Raw genomic sequence first — 19,830 nt, forward strand, 5'->3', positions numbered from 1 at the left:
GTTTATAAAACTATGAAGATTTAACATGGGCACTTTTGTCCCTTCATGTTCAAATTTTCTTTCTGTACTTTTATTTTTGTTACATAATCTCTATAATAAAATATACAGTTTAGTCAATATAGGTGAGTTAATCCTGCAATAAGGAGTGCTCAATTTCACAAAATCAACACTGCATTAATGTTAGTTTTAAATACCATCCCTTTCCCTCTCACCCTCAGACACATGGAGGTCCATGTGTGGCTTTGTCAATTCAATTTGAATGTGAAACATTACTAGATGCTGATGTAGAACAGTTATGTTTTGTTTTAATGAACATGTGTAATCTTTGGGAAGTTTAAGTTTATTACGTTTGTGAAGTAACATTTTGTATGGTTACCCTGAACTAGTTTCTGTTTCAGTTCTTTATCCCTGTCCGCTTTAAAATATATGTACCAGTGAATTTCTGGACAATGATAGCGTGTAAAAAACAGACTGGAAACTGAGCAACAAAACTACAAAGAGAATTTGAGATTGACAGTCAATCAGAATTACCGACCGAGATTCTCGTGTTCACGCTTCAAGGTTAAAAGCATCCATGTTTTGGTGAATAAACTAGAAAATTCTTGACAAGGTCAAATGTTTGCTTCAAAAGCTATACATGGAACTGAGGAAACTTTTAAGAAGTTGGAAAATGAACAACAGGGGGTTGTATTCTGTCCTCAGTTGGCTTCAGCAGTTTAAGATATGAGCCTTTCTTAAAACTTGGAGACTAGCATTGGAACGATATGCTTGTGTCAAGCAGGAGGGCTCCCAACCAGGGGAATGGATTATACCTGAATAAATGGCATAATGCCAGGTAAAGAAGATACAGTGTAGAACTGTATCTGCAACTGACTGTTGTCATTTTTCATTATCTTACAATTATGCTATTAAAGTCTAAATTTTTGCTCCATATGTCAGGACATTTGCTTTTAATTAAATTACAAGTGAGTGCTACCAAAAGTTATACCCTGAATGTAGCAGAAATAGATGATATTATAATCACACCTGTCCTCGCCCTTCGTCACTCTGATGCAACTCTGTACTTGTCATTTTCACTGAGGACCAGAAACCTAAGTACTAGCACAATGCAAAAAAGTATTGTTATTATACTCCATTGAACCAGAAAGTTGTTCACGAGAAGACTTGTTCTCAAAATATTTTGCTATGATTTTTAGACTAAAATAATATGAAGACGTTGAGATGTGCAGTGTACTTTTGGATGCTTATCTCAACTATATATTACCTCCAGACAGTTTGAGGTTCATCTATGATTACATTGTTAGTGGAAAACTGGCCCCATAAATACTTCAGTAAGTATTTTAAACAAAATTTGCTGGCTTCATATACTATTTACTTTAATAACTTTTTTAAGGCATTTTGTGGGGAAAAAAATGACATTTGTTTTGGCCAAACCAAAATATCACATGACACAACCATTAAAAATGTCCTTGCTAAATAACCTAAATCCTTCTGAATCTGGAAGAAGTCAATTTTTGAACAGTAAATACTAGTTGTAATAAGTATTTCTATTACAAAAGGTTACCAAATGTATTAATGGAATCCAGAAAGATGTTTCAAATATAATAAGTATATAATAAACAATATAAAAATTGTAAACTGGGCTTTTGAGACATTCCAAAATATAAATATGGCTGCAGTTTAACTGAACTTTGAAGATGCTGTTATTCATGCTTTTATTCAAAGGAGTAACAAGAGAAGAGAAAAGAGATACGAGGGAAAGGAACAATTAAAACATGCTCAAGGAACAGCAAAACCCTGCGGGTTAGATGGCAATCAAGAATGACTCTTCCAAACTGCACTTGTGAGACTAAGGGTCTCTCATTCTCAGGATGGTGAATGTTGAAAGGAGTGTTCTCATTTTTTTTCAGGCCTCTGGAGAACACTGTCTGGTTCCTATTGCTCCTCAGAGTTTTCAGAGGAAGATTCATGGGCTACATCTATTCTGGCGACTGGATACCTGTACAGAGCCATATGTATGCTTATCCATGTACCCCATACCCACATCAGGTGTCCAAATATGCTGTGCTGAACATGAATATATGTTCTGTACCTGCCTATATGCAGTATAGTACAGTGAACACCCGCCCATGCCAGACTTTCTGAAACTTCCTGGTACAGTTGTGAATTCCTGGTACTGGAGGACAATGAATTCCAACCACACATTTATCAAGGCCTGTGTGTGCTTGGCTGACACAGAGCTGATAGACAGCTGCTCTCAGAGTATGTTCCTTGTTTATGTGTGCTGGTGAAAAGAGTCCAGCAGAAAATTTGTGAAGTAGTCAGCACAGCTTGCTACTATGGGTGAGAACAGCAGGGACAGGGACCTTTATATTTCTGGGTAAGGGTCAGGCAGGAAAGGGTTCAGAGTGTTGTGGGAACAGGGTTGGAGAACTACTGAACTCAATACCTGGGACATGCACCTTATCCTTGTCCACACTACCAACTGACACAGGTACAGGGCTATGCCACAGCCTGAAGCATGTTCACATCCATGCCCCTTAGGCTTGCTAATGTTCTTGCCCTGTACACACCCTGAAACCTGTGCTTCTGGAGTTTAGATGTGGTTGGTGGAGGCGGGGGCTCTGGCACAACCATTTGCTTGGACCTGTGTGCAGTTGCCAGTGTAGGTGTAGCCATGGAGTTACATAGGTGTCAAAGGACAGGCAACAGTGAGCAAAGTAATGGAAAGTGAAAACAGAATGAAGATTCAATATATAAATTGTGGGGTTAGGATATAGGTTTTACATCTGCTAAACTTCACTATGGCCCTGTCTTGATGGGCAAAACTAATTTGTTTTTTTTAATCAAAAAAGAACTAGATAAGTTCAGAGAGGATAGGTCCATCAATGACTATAAGCCACGATGGGCAGGGATGGTGTCCCTAGCGACTGGGAATGGGCAACAGGGGGATGGATCCCTTGAAGGTTACCTGTTCTGTTCATTCCCTCTGGAGCACCTGGCATTGGCCACTGTCAGAAGACAGGATACTGGGCTAGATGGACCTTTGGTCTGACCCCAGTATGGCCACTTTTATGTTCTTATGTAATAATGTTAAGCTAATCAAGTTAACTCATCCCCATGCCCCAAGCTACAACACAGCCAGATAACATGGCTTCAAATGTGTTAGTTTACATCCTAACTTTTTAACATCTTTTTAATCATATTAACTTACTATTAAGCTAACTTGATTGAATAACCCTTTTTGCCCATTAAGACATACCCAAAAAATAAGACAATGATTTAGAATCTGAAAGTCATATTGGTAAACAACATCCTTAATCTTGATAGTGAAAGAATGAGAACTTGGCGTTTAATGTCTGGAGTCATTTACCTCTCCCATCCAAGTACAAAACAACAACAAAACCCAAAAATAAAAACCTTGGTTTCAGCAAATTAACTTTTATCACCACTTACCATCAAATTCTGCAAGCCGTCTAATATCTGCTCCAAGTTCTGAAGTATCTGGTAAAGCCTGACGTACTTTTAGGTTAGTCTCACTGTAAAATTAATAACATGACCTTTATATAAGACTCTTTCCATAACCCCCCAGCCCTGCCTTCTCTCACCCACATGAACCTATGTTCAGTACCACAGAATCTAACTTTGTGGACTAAGACAGCACATTTATAGAAAGATGCCATTCAGAGAGCTCTTTCTAATGTTATTCTGGAAGAACACTTTTGTAACTGATTCAAAAACATGAGAAGGAGCTTCAGTTTTAATAAGTGCTGGCATCATAATGAATGCACATCTGCATAACTACAATTTGTTTTGCTTCTTTGAACAGAGGACATAATAAATATGATTTAGTCAGAGCCCATCCGGTCATCATGCACAAATTACTAACTGCAATAGGAATGGCACAGCAGTTGCCAGTTGAAAGAGATTAACACCACGGCAAAGATTGATATTTGAGCTATGAAAAAAGGTTTTAATGAAAATGTAATAAACCCTAATTTTACAGTAGCTGAAATTGAACTGGGAAAAGGGGGAATTGGAGTCACCCTTTCTTAAGAGGTGGGTTTGAGAGAGCTCCCTTTATGACTAAATACTAATTTACTTACAGGGACCAACATTTTCCAAACTTCAATGCCTAAAGCTAGGCACCTAAAGAAGTGGCCTGATTTCCAGGACTGCTGAGCAATCGCAACGGCCACCGACTATCCACTGAACTAATCTCCCCTAGAAAATAGGGAAAATGGGATACCCTGGCAGAGGCCTTTCTCAGAGTCCTAGATATTCCAAATAAAGAGGTCTAGAACTTTGGATATGTCCTCAACTGCTGTGCTTTAAGGCAGGAAAAACTAATGTTAAAGATCACATACTTTTCTAGAAGGAAGTGCAAAGTTTCCTAAGTGAACACACCTGCATATGGTTGTTGGAACAGATATTGGAATACTTAACAATAATAAAAATCCAAACAAATTAATGCCTAAATTTTAGTGCAGCTTAAGCTATGTCCATGCTAAAGTAGTACAGTATCTACAAATTTACCAGTATCTAAACCAATGATGTCAGTCATTCACTCCTGGAAAAAAATATATATTACTTTCTTCAAGTGAGAATATTAATTCTTTTAAAGAGGTGAAGTCGGACTTGGATATGTGTGGTTAAGGAAACTACTCCCAGCACTATCTCTTGGTATTCAGAAACTCAGTATGAAAGGTTCATATAGTTAGATATGCTATAAATGAGTTTGTTAGAGTAGGTTTTTTTACTTTGGTTTTATGATGATGATTTTATGTGATTTTCTATCTGTTATTCAGTTTTATATTTCATTACATGTTTTGGTCTTGTGTAAGACTATTTATCTATATGAACTATCATTCACATCAGACTATTTAGGTTCTTACACTGTCATTTATCACCATGGTATCTGAGTACATGGCACCAATGAGCAGAAAGAAAAATGTGACTTCCTTAATTATTATTTGTTATTGGTTTCTAATAGGACCCACATTGCAGTAGGTGCTGTATAAGCACCAAAGACCTGAGCCCTGAACTTTGTGATGATCTTCACATGAATGTATTTAAAACTGTTACTGCATTTGACAAGTACACCATTCACACACTGTTCATCTGTAACTGGAGTTCTCTGAGACAGACTTTACACATTCCCACCCTTGGGATGTGCTAGCAGTGCAGCTCTGATGGTGCAATGCTCCACAGCAGTGCCACGGGAGCTCTCTCACACCCCTCCCCTCACTGTTCCTCAATGCAGAGAGGCTATAAATCAGTGGCATGCTGCTCCATCCACTTCGGCTCCTTCCAATGACTCCTCAGGTCCATGGCTGTAATAAGGTCTCTGGGGAAGAGGTCAAGACGGACGGGGATTGTGAATGTGCGGAGTTCATATAAAAAAACTCTGGTTAGAGGTGAGTCATACTTCGAGTGGTCTCTACACACTTCCACTCTTGGGATAATCTCATAAACAGGACTGTGAAATAAGGAAGGTGGGACATGGAGTCTTAATTAAACAATGATTGAAGTACTACTCTACAAAACTTCAGTTCAGACCTGGATGCTAAATCAAGGGAGTAATGTTCAGTGAATGTGTACATACAGATCCAAGCTGCAGCTCTGCAGATTTTAACAATGGCAAAATATTTAAGGAATATCAAAGATATCACAAGTATCTTAGTTTCCGAGGCAACTGGGGCTGATGCAGGCTTATCTTTATTCACAGAACTGAAATGATTGACACCAGAGGGTTTAGCCACCAGGGCATTCTGCTATGGAAGGGCATGGGATTGGTTTTGGTGCTCTTTAGAGATTCTTGGGAGTAAAGATTCTACATATTACGCACTAAGAAGGAAAGTGTCCTTTTCCTAAGCATGCTAGATACCTTCCATCTTTCCCAACTCTGGGCCATCAGAGGTAGAAAAGATGGAAGGATAAAATCCGAGCCACTTTCCTTTCGGAACCACCATAGGATCCATGAGACTGCATTGGTCTAGAACCTAGAGGAGCCTTAATAAATAAAAGTAGAAGAAAGAATTTCAAATAAAGTAATACAAAATAAAGGACTAAAATCACTCCAGAACTAACCAAGAACTAAAACTAGCCAATGGCACTTGTTGATTGAAGAAGTGGATCCAGGGAAGATCCAGTCTCTGCAACCACAATGGGAAGGAACAGAAGAAACTGGAGCGTCATACCCTCCATTTATAGCCTTGCTCTCATAACACGCAGGAATAGCAAGAGGATGGGTAGGAGGGGGTGCAAAAGTTTTCCAACTTCACTGTTATTAAGTGTAACACTGTCAGAGCTGCATCATCAACACATCCCAAGGGTGGGACTATGTAGAGGCCACTTAAAGAACATTAGGAATAAAATATATCTGTGATCAATAGCTGGTGTCCACATGCCACACACACATAAATAATATATTTTAAAATGTATTATGTTATTCTGTTAACTACTCTAATGGATTAAAACTTACCCATCAAGCTCAGCTGTTTCAATGTAACAGAGACCATGTGGTTCACTACTAGATAGAAGTAATACATCAGCCTGTAAAAAAAGAAGTGATGTTAAATATATTATATCATCTTGAAAAGCTGGAAAAGGACTGAGAAAAGGCTCATATAAGATACAAAAAAGTTCCAAGATACACCACCATGTTCTCTGTAATTTTTCTTCTCTAGATATACAGCACAAATACTTCTTTAAAATTCTCAATGTCTGAAACAAATTTTAATTTTTTCCCCTAAATTACCGAACAGAGAAAACATACATACATACAGACTTTATGGACCAGATTCTCACCTGGTGTAAATTGGCATAGCTCCAATGACTTCAATAAATCCATGAGGTGGATTAATTGATATTTTTACATAAGGTCCAGATCTTTAGACAGTGTAAATCAGCGTACTTCCATTGAAATCAGATGATAATCTGGTCTAAAATTTATAAGATTGAGTCTTTTCAGATTTAAAATAATTCCCATTCATGAACATTAAGGTTTCGAAATGAAAAATTCCTGCAGGATTTTGGGTACAGGAATTCAGCATACCGTGCATGCATAGTGCCTTCACCACTAGATAGGATTCAAAAAACTCATTGCTGTGTTAGTGATGCCAATACTTCACATCATAAAGTGTGCCCACTTTTACTTGACAGATCACAGTATTTTTGAAGGAGAATTTATAATATAATAGACCTTGACAGGATGAGCTGTAAATACCCTTTTAGGCCCTTATTTTACACAGGCAAAAAGGAGTAAGTGAAAAGTGGTTTTCTATACATGTAAATAAAACTTTAAACATTACTCAGATGTATATTTGTGCTTGATTACAATACCGTTCTTCTGAGAAAAGTATTTTCAGTGATATAGAGACAAAGTAAGTTCCAAAGGAACTTGTGGGAATACATGTGGGAAACAAGGGGCAACAATACACACAGAAAGATAGAGAGAGGCAAGTATTTGTTACTATTTGATTTCTCTATGACCTGTATTATGGAAGAAAATATCTGAACTACTTACAGCTACAAATGTATTATTCTCCAGTTTAATGACGTCACCGGGTCTTACATTCATCCATTTTTCATTCTGTAATCTATGAAAGATAAAACACACACACATACACACTTATTTTTTTCTAGAAATATATTTAGTTAGAGATAGTAATTTACCCTTATAGTCTTACGGTCATTTACAAGGTATTAAATATGCACTATTACATTACAAAATCAATGCTCAGGGTGCCTTACTCAAAATAAACACTATGTTCCATTATTAACAAAAGATCTGTATGACAAACTACTGACTACTATCCATTTTTAAATGATTTCTGTTGGTGATAACATTAGTATAGACTTTATTCAGTAAGATCCCTACCAGATTCCTGTATACTAGAAGGATCTTTGTCATAATCATTGCACGTATTCCTGGAGAGCATAAAACAGAGATAGAGAAGGGAAACGAAAACATGAGGCAGCAAAGTGGGGAGGAAGATTTAGATGCATGAGATAAGACACGGGAAAAGGAAGAAGAGAAGGAAAGAAAACAATGAGAACAAAGAAAACAGAAGAAAAATGAAATATCAAGCTATTTTCAAGCTTGCTTCAACAAGTATTCATTGTTGCCAACATCTGAAAAATTCTTCTATGTTTCCACTGGCTAATTCAAATGCATTATAATTAGGGCCCTACCAAATTCACGGTCCATTTTGATCAATTTCATGGACATAGGATTTTAAAAATCATAAACTGCATTATTTCAGATATTTAAATCTGAAATTTCACAGTGTTGTAACTGTAGGGGTCCTGACTCAACTCTGAAGGTAGCAGTGCAGAAGTAAGTGTCACACAGTATGGTCTTGCCACTCTTACTTCTGCGTTGCTGCTGGTGGGGCGCTGCCTTTAGAGTTGAGCGCCTGGCCAGCAGCCTCCACTCTCCGGCCACCCAGCTCTGAAGGCAGCGCAGAAGTAAGGGTGGCAATACCACGACCCCCTACAATAACACTGTGAACCCCCCCATCCTCTTTTGAGCTGGGACCCCCAGTTTGGGAAACACTATTCTTCCCCATGAAATCTGTATAGTATAGGGTAAAAGTTCACAAAAGACCAGATTTCACAGCGGAGACCAGATTTCACAGTTCATGGTTTGTTTTTCATAGCCATTAATTTGATAGGGCCTTAATTATAATGCAGCAAAGGCTCTGCAATTATTAGATATTGCCTTGAATCGGAAGGGCAGAAATAAATGGGGCCCTATTGACACTTTTGCAAGGATTCCCCAAAACTGTAGAGAGCCAGAGGGAAAGCAGACCATGTGCATCAGTGTAACTTTCAGATGTTTTTGTATAAAATTCACTGCCATGTCAGAGAGCTTATGTCCTCTTGCAATGAAGCATTAATAAAGTACTTCTCTGCAGTGATAATATAACAGTACTGACCGATTCCAGTCAAGTTCAGAATAAAGATGGGTTACTACAAGGTAGTCATAAAGGTTGGTTTTATTTTTAGCTAAAAAAAAATCTCATTTACTTGTGTTATAGGCTGGAAAACAGTTTAAATATTTATACAACTGTGAAATATGCCCTGCACTATCAGCATGCTAGGTCATTTGGCTTAGATATTTGAAGAACTTCTCTTTAATACTGATCCAAGTACATGTTGTTCTGGAAAGTTTTCAATTGCAGCATTTTCATCTAGAGCCAGAATTCACCCATTTTCCAGCCCTCTTCTCTTCTGTACTTTATCTTAAGTGGGGAAATGTATGTTAGTTGCAGCACATTTAACTTAATTTTATTTCGTTTTTCAGGTGCACTTATGTATTTGGATAATCTTTAAAGGAAATAGTTGTAGGGAATGTAATTTATTTGCAATATTGTTTCTCATGGTAATTTGTAGGACAAAACTTGAGGGCAAATTTAATTGATAGAGATAGAAGTTTTAGTCATCATTTATAGTCAAAATGGGACCCTAGATCCTTACACCCAAGTTTCATGATAATTTGTATCCCAAACTAGAGGCGAATGTCATAGTTTGGGCCCATCTCTAATTGACATTAGTAATCTGTTGTTAATCTAGTCATTATAAAATCTGTTTAAAGAATGATAATCCCAGCAAGAGCTGAAAGAGCTGGAGAGTTAGTGCTCAGCTCAGAGATAAAGCATAACCTTGCTCTTCAAGTGATCTCTGACAGGCAACTCAGAACTGCAGCCAGTCCTCCCCCAGCAGAGGGACAAGTCATCATGACATTTGAGGGCTAAGGATTCAAAAAGAATCCAGGAAAACCACTAAGCAAACCCAATTACTAATATTAATATTAGCCTCTGGCACATATTGAAAAAGTCAGAAAATCCAAAGCTATGGCTCATGCTTTGCCCTAAAATCATTCTGTTCTGGAGAGATAATGGGGGGAGCTCACATCATCCTGAAATAAGGGGCAGCCTCAGGCTCAATCATGATTTTTTTTGGCTTTTAACAGCGCTGCAACTATGTTATTTAAATATGATTTTTAAACAGTAAAACATCCCAAGGGATGTTCATGCTTGGGGGTTTCTTGTGTGTGTTTTTAACTGAACTTTTTTTCTGGAAGGTTTTTACAAAATACTCCGTATTTACGGGAGGACCAGTCCAAACCTTTCAGTAAATACATAATACAAACAAATGCCTCATTAACTGTGACTTATTTACATAGGAAATAGAACTTATTCCTTCAAAGCTCCTTTAGTTGACTAGATATTTACAGGGGGTGCACAGGACCTGCACACCACCCTCCACAAGCCTCATGGTATGTCTGCAAAAGCAAACCATAGGCACCCTCCACCCCTGGCTTCAAAGTCTGAGTCCAAACATCAACACAGCTGTTTTTAGCAGTGTAGTGCAAGCCCTGGGAGCCTGAATCTGTAGATCCAGGCTCTGAGACTTGCTGCCACAGGTTTTAAAATACAGTGTAGATGTACCCTAATTAGTCTTCCCTGAAAGCAGTCTCTACTGGCTCCACATAGGTTGACATGGAAGGTGGAATGGAGAATTAAAGTGAGGCAGTGAGAAATCCAACTCTGTAGATCCAGTCACTCTAACAGAGTGTGCGAACAATGGAGAAGAGCAGTCCAAAGGCCCTCTGTAGCCCTGCATCTTGGCCCAGATTAGAGTGTTAATTCCCCTCTCCAAAAACGGTACATTTTATACCTCAGTGTATTTGGTGACTTCATGCATCTCCAATTAATATTTAATAAAGCAGTATATATTATGTATAATTTTAAATCAAGAAACTCCACACATTTCACTCACAAAGACAGATCACTCTGGCTTTATGCAGGGGCCATAAATTTAGTCCAAACAGTAATTTTAAAAAGTAACTTACATAGCCAACCAGACCAAAAGCCATCACTCTGCCCTGTTGGATCACTGCAATATGTTGTTGTGCTATACTTTAAATGCGTATGCAATTGAAGGCTGACAGCTCCAAAAGAGTTGATCCATTTTACAGTTACGTAGGCAGAATGTGCTATACTGTGTGTAGAAAAAAAATCCTCCGGACAACATATGAAAACTGTGTACTGAACAGCAGATACCATTTTGAACCTACATTGTCTTGGACATTTTGATTAGCTCACTTAACACATCAGAAAAAATATTAAGCTGCACTAGTTGGAAAGGGAGAAGAGACAGAACATTTAGGGTGGGAGTTTCAAAAGGGTTAAGGGGGTTAGTTACCCAGCTCCCACTGAATGCCAATGGGAGCTGGAAGCCTAAACCGCATAGACCAGGGGTGGCCAACCTGTGGCTCTGGAGCCACATGCGGCTCTTCAAATTAAAATGCAGCTCCTGGTATAGGCACCAACTCCAGGGCTGGAGCCACAGAAGCCAACTTTCCAATGTGCTGGGAGGTGTTCACTGCTCAACCCCTGACTATGCCCCCCACTCCACCCTTTCCCGTCCCCTCCCCTGAGCCTGCCATGCCCTCCTCCCCCCCGCCTCCTGCATGCCATGAAACAGCTGATCAGGAGGTATGGGGAAGGAGGAGGAGGTGCTGATTGGCAGGAGGTGCTGGGAGCGGGGTGGGGATCTGATGGGGGGCTGCTGACATATTACTGTGGCTCTTTGGCAATGTACATTGGTAAATTCTGGCTCCTTCTCAGGCTCCAGTTGGCCACCCCTGCCACTCTATAGAAAATCCCAGCCTAAATTGTTTTTAAAATGGAGGGAGATTGAGAGAGAAACACACAGTGAGAATGAAAAAGAGAATGCATCAGAGCACATGAACTGCTTTGGAGCTCTCTGTCTATTAACTCTTTTAAATTTTGCTTTTTGACTTTAATGTCATCAATGAGTTCAGGTAGCATACCGTTCATTCTGTGGATAGATATCATCCCCATTAAAATGTCAAAATACTGAGGAACAAAATACTCACTATTATGATATTTCTACTCATTTTCAAAATTCAGGTCTGCCTAACAGGTCACTTCATTACACATGGAATCTTGTTCCGTTCCATAAGGAACATAAGGATTCACTGGAGCCCCGTGGATTCACTGTATGTGCATTACAGTGACTCCAGTAGAAGCCAGGCTTGCAAATACAGCTATTCTGTGAATACAGAGAGATTTTACAAGGCTCAAGATGCTCTGACATTTTTGCCACCGTTTTGTGGTGAGGGCTGCCAAAGCTGTATTTGTAATGGGGCTCCCAGATGCCCTGACACCAATTTGGGTAGTCTGATGAGTGTACCAGTTTGTTTGCTTTGTTTTATTTTTGTGGAATTCCCTAGTGTAGACAAGATTTAATTTCATCTCTTGAAAGTGCCATGGTGAAATACATAAATGGAGGATTATGATGATAGAACAAAATACAATTTAAACATCATGATATTGGTGGCAACATATCTAGTGCTTTTTGTGTGAACCGTCATTTTAGCATTTTCCATTACATTTGACATAACAAAACCCTACTTCTTGGGGCTCAAGTATTAAAAAGCAGCTTAGATTAAAGATCAACTTTTACCAAAGTCTAAGTTTTCACTTAACAGTTACAATTTCTCGTTCTGAAGACACATTTGTGAATTATTCTCCTTGCAGAGACCACAGTTCAGAGAATAAAAAATGTGTAACGTGGAACAACAGTCCCTGTACTTTAAAAACACCAGTACAGAATAAACCGTACTCCCTCCGGAAGGGAATAGCCTGACCTGCTGTGTCACCAATTCACAAGACAGCATTAGATTAGCCATTCAGATGCCCCTAGTGGGGCTCTTAACCAATCAGTCTGTACTAGAGACGGTCAAGAGAGAGCTGAATGTTTGTTGAATTTGGAAAAAAAACTAATTATGCTGCTCAGCAACTAATACAATGTTATGTGCGATGCAAAAAAACAAAATAACAGTGTTTCTCCAGGGGTCAGTCTGGTATAGTTATGTATCCAGCATTGGTGGGGGAAAAAATTTAAACTGTAAATATCCATTTAGACACAAGCAAATCCGGTCTTAGGCACATGCAATGCAAGCAACTATTTGGTCCCTATACTTCTATACCCCCTCTAAATCCCCAATATTTTTGGGCTGATGTAGCACAGGGCTGATTCACAAGGTGACCCACTCGCCACTACAGAAGCAGGTCTGACGGTAGGAGGAAACTTACTGCCAAATGGGATTGGAGCGGAGGAAATCCATTGCTGTATCCTCCCCACACCTGTGCCCTTCTCTGATAGCGTAGGGCCCCACCAATCATAAAACCATCCCTGATCAGAGTTGCATTTGACTAAAAAGAAGAGTCTCTCCGCACTCAGGTAAGGCAATAGATTCATAAACAAGTAGTTGCCAAACATGACCTCAAACTATTTTCATACTATGCTGTTAGGGGAACTTGTGTGAAATAGGCATCTATCTAGTTTTCTATCAGTTTTCTTTAGTGCCTCTAAGGATATCAACTGTAAATATGTAGCACCAACCTAGTAGAAGGCTTCCAACTTCACTGATGTTTATCATGAATTCCTGTTTAATAACATCCACTTCTTTCTGGGGAGGCAGCATTGTATCAATGATACATTATCTTGATTCCGCTTGTTCATAATATGCAGTCATTCAAAGAACAACTGCACACAACGTCTTAATTTAACAGAGGATCAGGGCTCCAACAAGTCTAATACCAAATATTTTAAGCTTTGCACAAACATTTACGTGCAAGTCTTGTACAATGGGACAACCAGCACTGGAAGAGCACAACAAATGGCCTGAAAGGTATTGATTAAACTGCTGCCTTTTGAAATAGGCCATAGTTCTATGGTCTGAAAGTTAAACCATCCAGGGGGAAGGGGCTTTCTTTTTATTGTTATTTTTAACAGGAACTCAGTGCTCAGTGCTATTCAATGGAATTCATACTACACATACTATACAGGGGAGCAAAACCCACGCCTATGCCCACACTGTCCACCGATCACTCCCTGTCCATTGCATCTCTACTTTTTTCTGTGATCACTGGGATTGTTCTCTCTTCTTGTTTGCTCTTGTACTGCAGCTCTTCCAAGTCTATGTTACAGTCCTTCCATTTGTTACATCTGATTGCTTGAGATTTATTTATTGGTAACTATTTTTGCCATTTGAGACATTTTTTGTTCTCTGACTGCTTTACATTAATACATTATTTACAATTCAAAAATCTGCTTAAACAAATCAGAAAATAGCTGGCCTTTAATATTTTCAGACTATATGTTATTTATTTAAAAATAATCAAAACCAAAAAAATTCCATTTTAAAGAAAAATCTTCTCTAATTTCCGAGAAACAAATATGCTGCCTCAGTGGAACCTCAAACTCGCCTAGCTCTCTGGAAATCTAGCAGAAGATTGGGGACCTATGGTTTTATTTATGAAAGTCATTTACAGTCAAGGAACTCAGTATTTCATCTTACTGTGAGTTGATTTGGCAAACCTTCTGTAAAGTTAATGTTTTGGCACCATGGATTGCTTTGCCTACGTGTTATAACCACAAAACAAGCAACCAGTAACTACACCCAAGGACAGAAACAGAGAAAGAAAAACTCAGAAAAGACTTTATTGCCACCATGCTCCCTTTCAAAAATAACTGCATCAGAGCTGACCATAAGCATTTCTCCCAGAGATGATGCTTATACTGTACTTTCAAATAAAAATAATTAGAAGTATCTGTAATAGCATCATCTGGTGACTCCCAATAATATTACAGTTCATATTTTCACTAGCTCCATATAAATTAAATGAAACCATTACTGTGCCTAGTTCTCAAATTATGTCCTTGTTTACAATAGTGATGTGGCATACATTATACTTTAAAGCAGTGGTCACCAACCTATTGTGATCGATGAATTGATCCTGGAGCCTCTGCCAGTCGATCGCGATCTCCGGGCTGCTAACAGTGCAGTGACAGAGAGGGGCTCAGGCAGACTGCCTGCCTGCCGTGGCCCCATGCCACTCCCAGAAGCAGCTGGCTACTGGCACATCTCTGTGGTTCCTGGGGGGCAGGAGGCGGCTCTGTGCGCTGCCCCCGGCCAATGGGAGCTGTGGGGCTGGTGCTTGTGGGCACAGGCAGCGCATGGAGACCTGCTTCCCCCCTTCGCCCCAGGGGCTGCAGAGACGTGCCAGCAGCCAGCCGCTTCCGGGAGCAGTGTGGGGCCACGGCAGGCAGGCAGCCTGCCTGAGCCCTGCTGCGCCGCCGGTTGGGAGCCGCTTGTGGTAAGTGCCTCCTGCACTCCTCACCCCCTCCCGCACCCCAACACTCTGCCCCAGCCCAGAAACCCCTCCTGCACCCCAACTTCCTCCCAGAGCCCACACCCCTCACTCCTGCACCCCAACCCCCTGCCCCAGGCTCAGTCAATGCACACCCCACAGTTGGGAATGTTACACTGATTTATGACAATCCCTGAAGGATTTTGGATCTATAAACCACAAATGACACTAATAAAAAGTAAAATTCATGAAATGTCCAGAGGATTCTATGAGATTAGGTGTCGTGTGACCATATGACCCTTACATCCAAACTCCCTACCAGAGATTGCACCCCTCACTCCTGCACCCCAACCCTCTGCCCCATCCTGATGAAAGTGAGTGAGGGTGGGGGAGAGAGAGTGACGAAGGGAAGGGGGAATGGAGTGAGTGGGGTGGGGCCTCGGGGAAGGGGTGGGGTAGATCCTGGGTTGATCTTAAATTCCAAAAGTGATCTTGTGCATAAAAAGGTTGAAGACCATTGCCCTAGAGGCAGGGCTGGATTAACTCTCCTATGGGCTCGGGGCTATTAGATTTTGTGGGGCCCCTGTATACAAGTCTTTTCCTGGGAGGGAGCTTGGTGCTGGAGGGGGCTGGGCAGGGGTTTGGGGTGCAGGAGGGGGTACGGGGTCTGAGAAGGAGTTTGGGTGAAGGAGGGGATTCTGACCTTGGGCAGGGCATTGGGGTGGAGGAGGGGGTGTGAGGTGCAGGCTCGGGCTGGGAGGTGCTTACTACATATGGCTCCCGGCCGGCCGGCGGCACAGCAGGGCTCAGGCAGGCTGCCTGCCTGCATTGCCCCATGCTGCTTCTGGAAGCAGCTGGCTGCTAGCACGTTTCTGCGGCTCCAGAGAGGAGCGGGACAGCATGTTCCCAGCCAGTGGGAGCTGTAGGGACAGTGCTGGGGGAAGGGACCATGTGCAGAGCTGCCTCACCTGCTCCCCACCACCTGCCAGGGGCTGCAGAGACGTGCTAGCAGCCAGCCGCTTCCGGGAGTGGCGTGGGGCCATGGTAGGCATGCAGCCTGCCTGGGTGCCCCACTGCACCGCAGGACTTTTAGCGGCCCAGAGGTGGAGATCGCTGCCTGTGATTCATTTTTGCAGGGTCCCTTTTGAGCCGGGGCCCTGGGATGCAGCCCCTAAAGCCCCCGCCGTAATCCAGCCCTGCCTAGAGGTACCTAGAACCCACCTGGGTCTGCTAGCTCCTATGATGAACAATTAAAGCAGTCCCTCTACTCCAAAAGAGGTGGGGATAACATTCAGAAACAGTAACAATTATATTTTGGCCATAACAAAACTATTCTTTTAATTCCTTCAGTGTGTCCAGGCTGAGCCTGAAGCTATATCAGGGAGTCACTGAGTGAAAGCTTGAGACTTATTGTGGACATGGACATTGAAATCACCCTGAAAAATAAGTCTTGTTAACTCATGAGCTGAGAAGAGCTCAAATCACAGAGAGCTCCCAAGTAGCAGCAAAGTTGTCTGGACATTATCAACATTCCTTGGGGCAGATTCTCAACTGTTGACTTCAATGGAGTTATGACACTTTCCACTTGTTGACGATCTCCCACCCCATGTTTTATCCTGGCATCTGCCTATCAAATGGACACACAAATTATTCTGTCTTTTAGTGGGGCAGTACCCACATGTCAAGTAAGATACACAAAGCACAAGCATAACCCCATCCCAACCCATGCTAAAGCTCGTGTGAACCAAATATCTTATTGGATAAAGGCAATCAAAACAGAGCTGATAGTATTATCCAGCCAGGCCACAGTAATATAAGTAGGGTTAGGCATTTGTTGTTTTTCCAAATATGAATCTTCAAAAAAGGAACAGATGAACAGTCCAGGCCCTTTTATCTGAAACTGGACAAGTTAGAAAAATACTGGCATCTGGTATTAGTATAAGTGAACTCTTTATTTGTGTACTAGCTGCCAAACAGCGCAGTGCTTCCCAAGTTTACAAACTGTAATTTTTAATAACGAAAAAACCTACAGGGTTTTTATTCTCACCCCCAAGTCAGGGGGTGAGAATAAAGTAAATCAAATGTATTTTAAGTTTTGACAGGTCAGTAAAAGAGTCTAGACCAAATCACCCCACCCCTTCTCACTTCCCTTAAATGCCAAATACCCTTTAATAGTCATTTTATAAGGCTTTTGGGGCAGCGTTTCAGTGGGGCCTTAGTCCTGCCTCCCTTTTGTGGGAATAATTTTACATTAATAAAAATTGTGCACACATATTTTGCACCTGCAACCAGAAACACAAATCCTATCATCATTTGGGTGCCCGTTCCAAGTTTTGTTATGCATTGCACACACAATTAGAATTATAGAATAGTAGGACTGGAAGGGACCTCAAGAGGTCATCTAGTCCAATCCCCGGGACTCATGGCAGGACTAAGTATTATGTAGACCGTCCCTGACAGGTGTTTGTCTAACCTGCTCTTAAAAATCTCCAATCACGGATATTCCACAACCTCCCTAGGCAATTTATTCTAGTACTTAACCACCCTGACAGGAAGTTTTTGCTAAAGTCCAACCTAAATCTCCCTTGCTTCAAATTAAGCCCATTGCTTCTTGTCCTATCCCCAGAGGTTAAGGAGAACAATTTTTCTCCCTCCTTCTTATAACCACCTTTTATGTACTTGAAAACTTTAATGTCCCCTCTCAGTCTTCTCATCTCCAGACTAAACAAACCCACCTTTTCAATCTTCCCTCATAGGCCATGTTTTCTAGACCTTTAATCATTTTTGTTGCTCTTCTCTGGACTGTCTCCAATTTGTCCATATCTTTCTGAAATGTGGTGCCCAGAACTGGACACACTATTTGAGTTGTTTCAGAGTAGCAGCCGTGTTAGTCTGTATCCGCAAAAAGAAAAGAAGGACTTGTGGCACCTTAGAGACTAACAAATTTATTTGAGCATAAGCATTCCTTCTTGTGTCTTGCTTACAACACTCCTGCTAATACATCCCAGAATGATGTTTGCTTTTTTTGTAATTAGTTGCAGGTGCAGAAAAGAGGACATCATTTGAATTGAATATCTGTATCTTCAGGTGAAATAACTCAAGAACAAAATCTTTCCTAGTATATTGACAAGATATACAGCTACAACAGAGTATTATTGGAGTATTTTCAGACTGGTCACTACTGTTTAGCTTCTTGATAAATTCTGATGATTAGATCCCAACAGCAGGAAGGATACAAATGGAATAGTTTGAATTTTGTTGAGATTTTTAAAATATAAATTGGGCATTTAAATACTAGCAAACGTATCACCAGCTATAATGCAATCATAATTTTGGAGTTCTGAAACATTTTGGTGTCTGAGTTCTCCACAACTCTAAAACTTGCTCTCTATAGTCACCCCCACCCCCAGTCTGCCAAAGACTGAATTAATTAACCTAAGGGCACTTTGCAGTGTTCACCTTTTATTTGCAGTCTTTTTGTAAAATGACAGTTTGAAGCCTGTGTGTGATTATTACTACTAGATTATTTGGTATTCTTCTGCCTGGATGGCTTTGGCTGGGAGGTTTGCTATATTGTGTGGATTTTATGATGTTTTTTCTTTGTTTCTATTTAAGTATGACCTATAGTCAAATGATAGGTGCTTTACCCAACCAATAAATAAAGTCTGTAGGAATGTCATAGTTTCTTTGGCCTAATATATCATTGTTTACTATAAAGTAATTGTGAAAGTATGTTCACTGACCTTTGCTTTTAAACAAAGGGACTTGTGCTCAAAGTTAAACTGAAGCTTACAGACTGTTTTGAAGTATCTGTATAGCAAAAAGAAATACAACAAAAAATTGCTTAGAATGGCTAAAATGATCAAAAACATATTTTTAGTTTGAATGCAAATTTTTATAACACTGCAAACATCAGGGAAAGAGAATTCACAAGAATCCAGCCCTTCATTTTGCAGTTTGGCATTAACTGTTCTCCAGATACATCTCACCACTTCTCAGACACTTATCAGTTTAAAGTCTGCCCTCACTAAGCAGACAGTTTCATGTGGTTCACTCAGCCCAGAACATTGAACAGAATCCAATGCACCCACAATCCTGTGAGTTGAATTCACTATGGTTAGTCATGTGAGGATGGGGAGAGAAGCTAGTGAGAGAAACGGAAGAAATTGCTGATGGGATGCTGACTGAGAGTGGAATCTTAAGGAAAAGAAACAAGAAGGAAGAAAACTTGGCAGAGCAGACAAACTACCACAGCACATTGAGACAAGCGCCAACTGCAACTGATATTGTTCAGGGCTAGGCCTGCAGATTGGTCACAGCATTTTTTAATCAAAAAGTCACCACCAGTCATGGTCAATTTAGTAAAAGTCACAGGTTTAAGGGGTTGGGGGAAGTCAAGGGAGTGCCATTTAAAGAGTTCCACCTGGTGGGGTCAAGTCCTGCCCTTGGGTGGTGTGGCCTAGGAACTGGAGAGTTGTACAACAAGCCTGCCCACCACTCACCCTGCAGCAGCAGCTCCTGTACCACAGACCTGACGCAGCTCCGTGCTCTGGCCTGTTGGCTCTCGCCATAGTGTGCAAGCAGGGTCCTCCCCCATGACACCCTGCCATCCTCTGGCTCTGGTGCCATCAGATCA

General features: G+C 40.7%; 1 protein-coding gene across 1 annotated transcript in view; it reads right to left on the reverse strand.

The window, feature by feature from the left end:
* The window catches only part of ATP8B4 (ATPase phospholipid transporting 8B4 (putative)), a 155,913-nt gene that overhangs the window by 73,233 nt on the left and 62,850 nt on the right, over positions 1 to 19,830 (reverse strand). The window contains exons 6-8 of the mRNA XM_073303976.1: positions 7,529 to 7,601; positions 6,485 to 6,555; positions 3,457 to 3,539 (exon numbers count right to left, since the gene is read on the reverse strand). Coding sequence (XP_073160077.1) covers positions 3,457 to 3,539; positions 6,485 to 6,555; positions 7,529 to 7,601 — 227 coding nt within the window. The remainder of the gene's footprint in view (positions 1 to 3,456; positions 3,540 to 6,484; positions 6,556 to 7,528; positions 7,602 to 19,830) is intronic.

The sequence above is a fragment of the Lepidochelys kempii genome, chromosome 10, assembly GCF_965140265.1.
Source record: "Lepidochelys kempii isolate rLepKem1 chromosome 10, rLepKem1.hap2, whole genome shotgun sequence".
Lineage (NCBI taxonomy): Eukaryota > Metazoa > Chordata > Testudines > Cheloniidae > Lepidochelys > Lepidochelys kempii.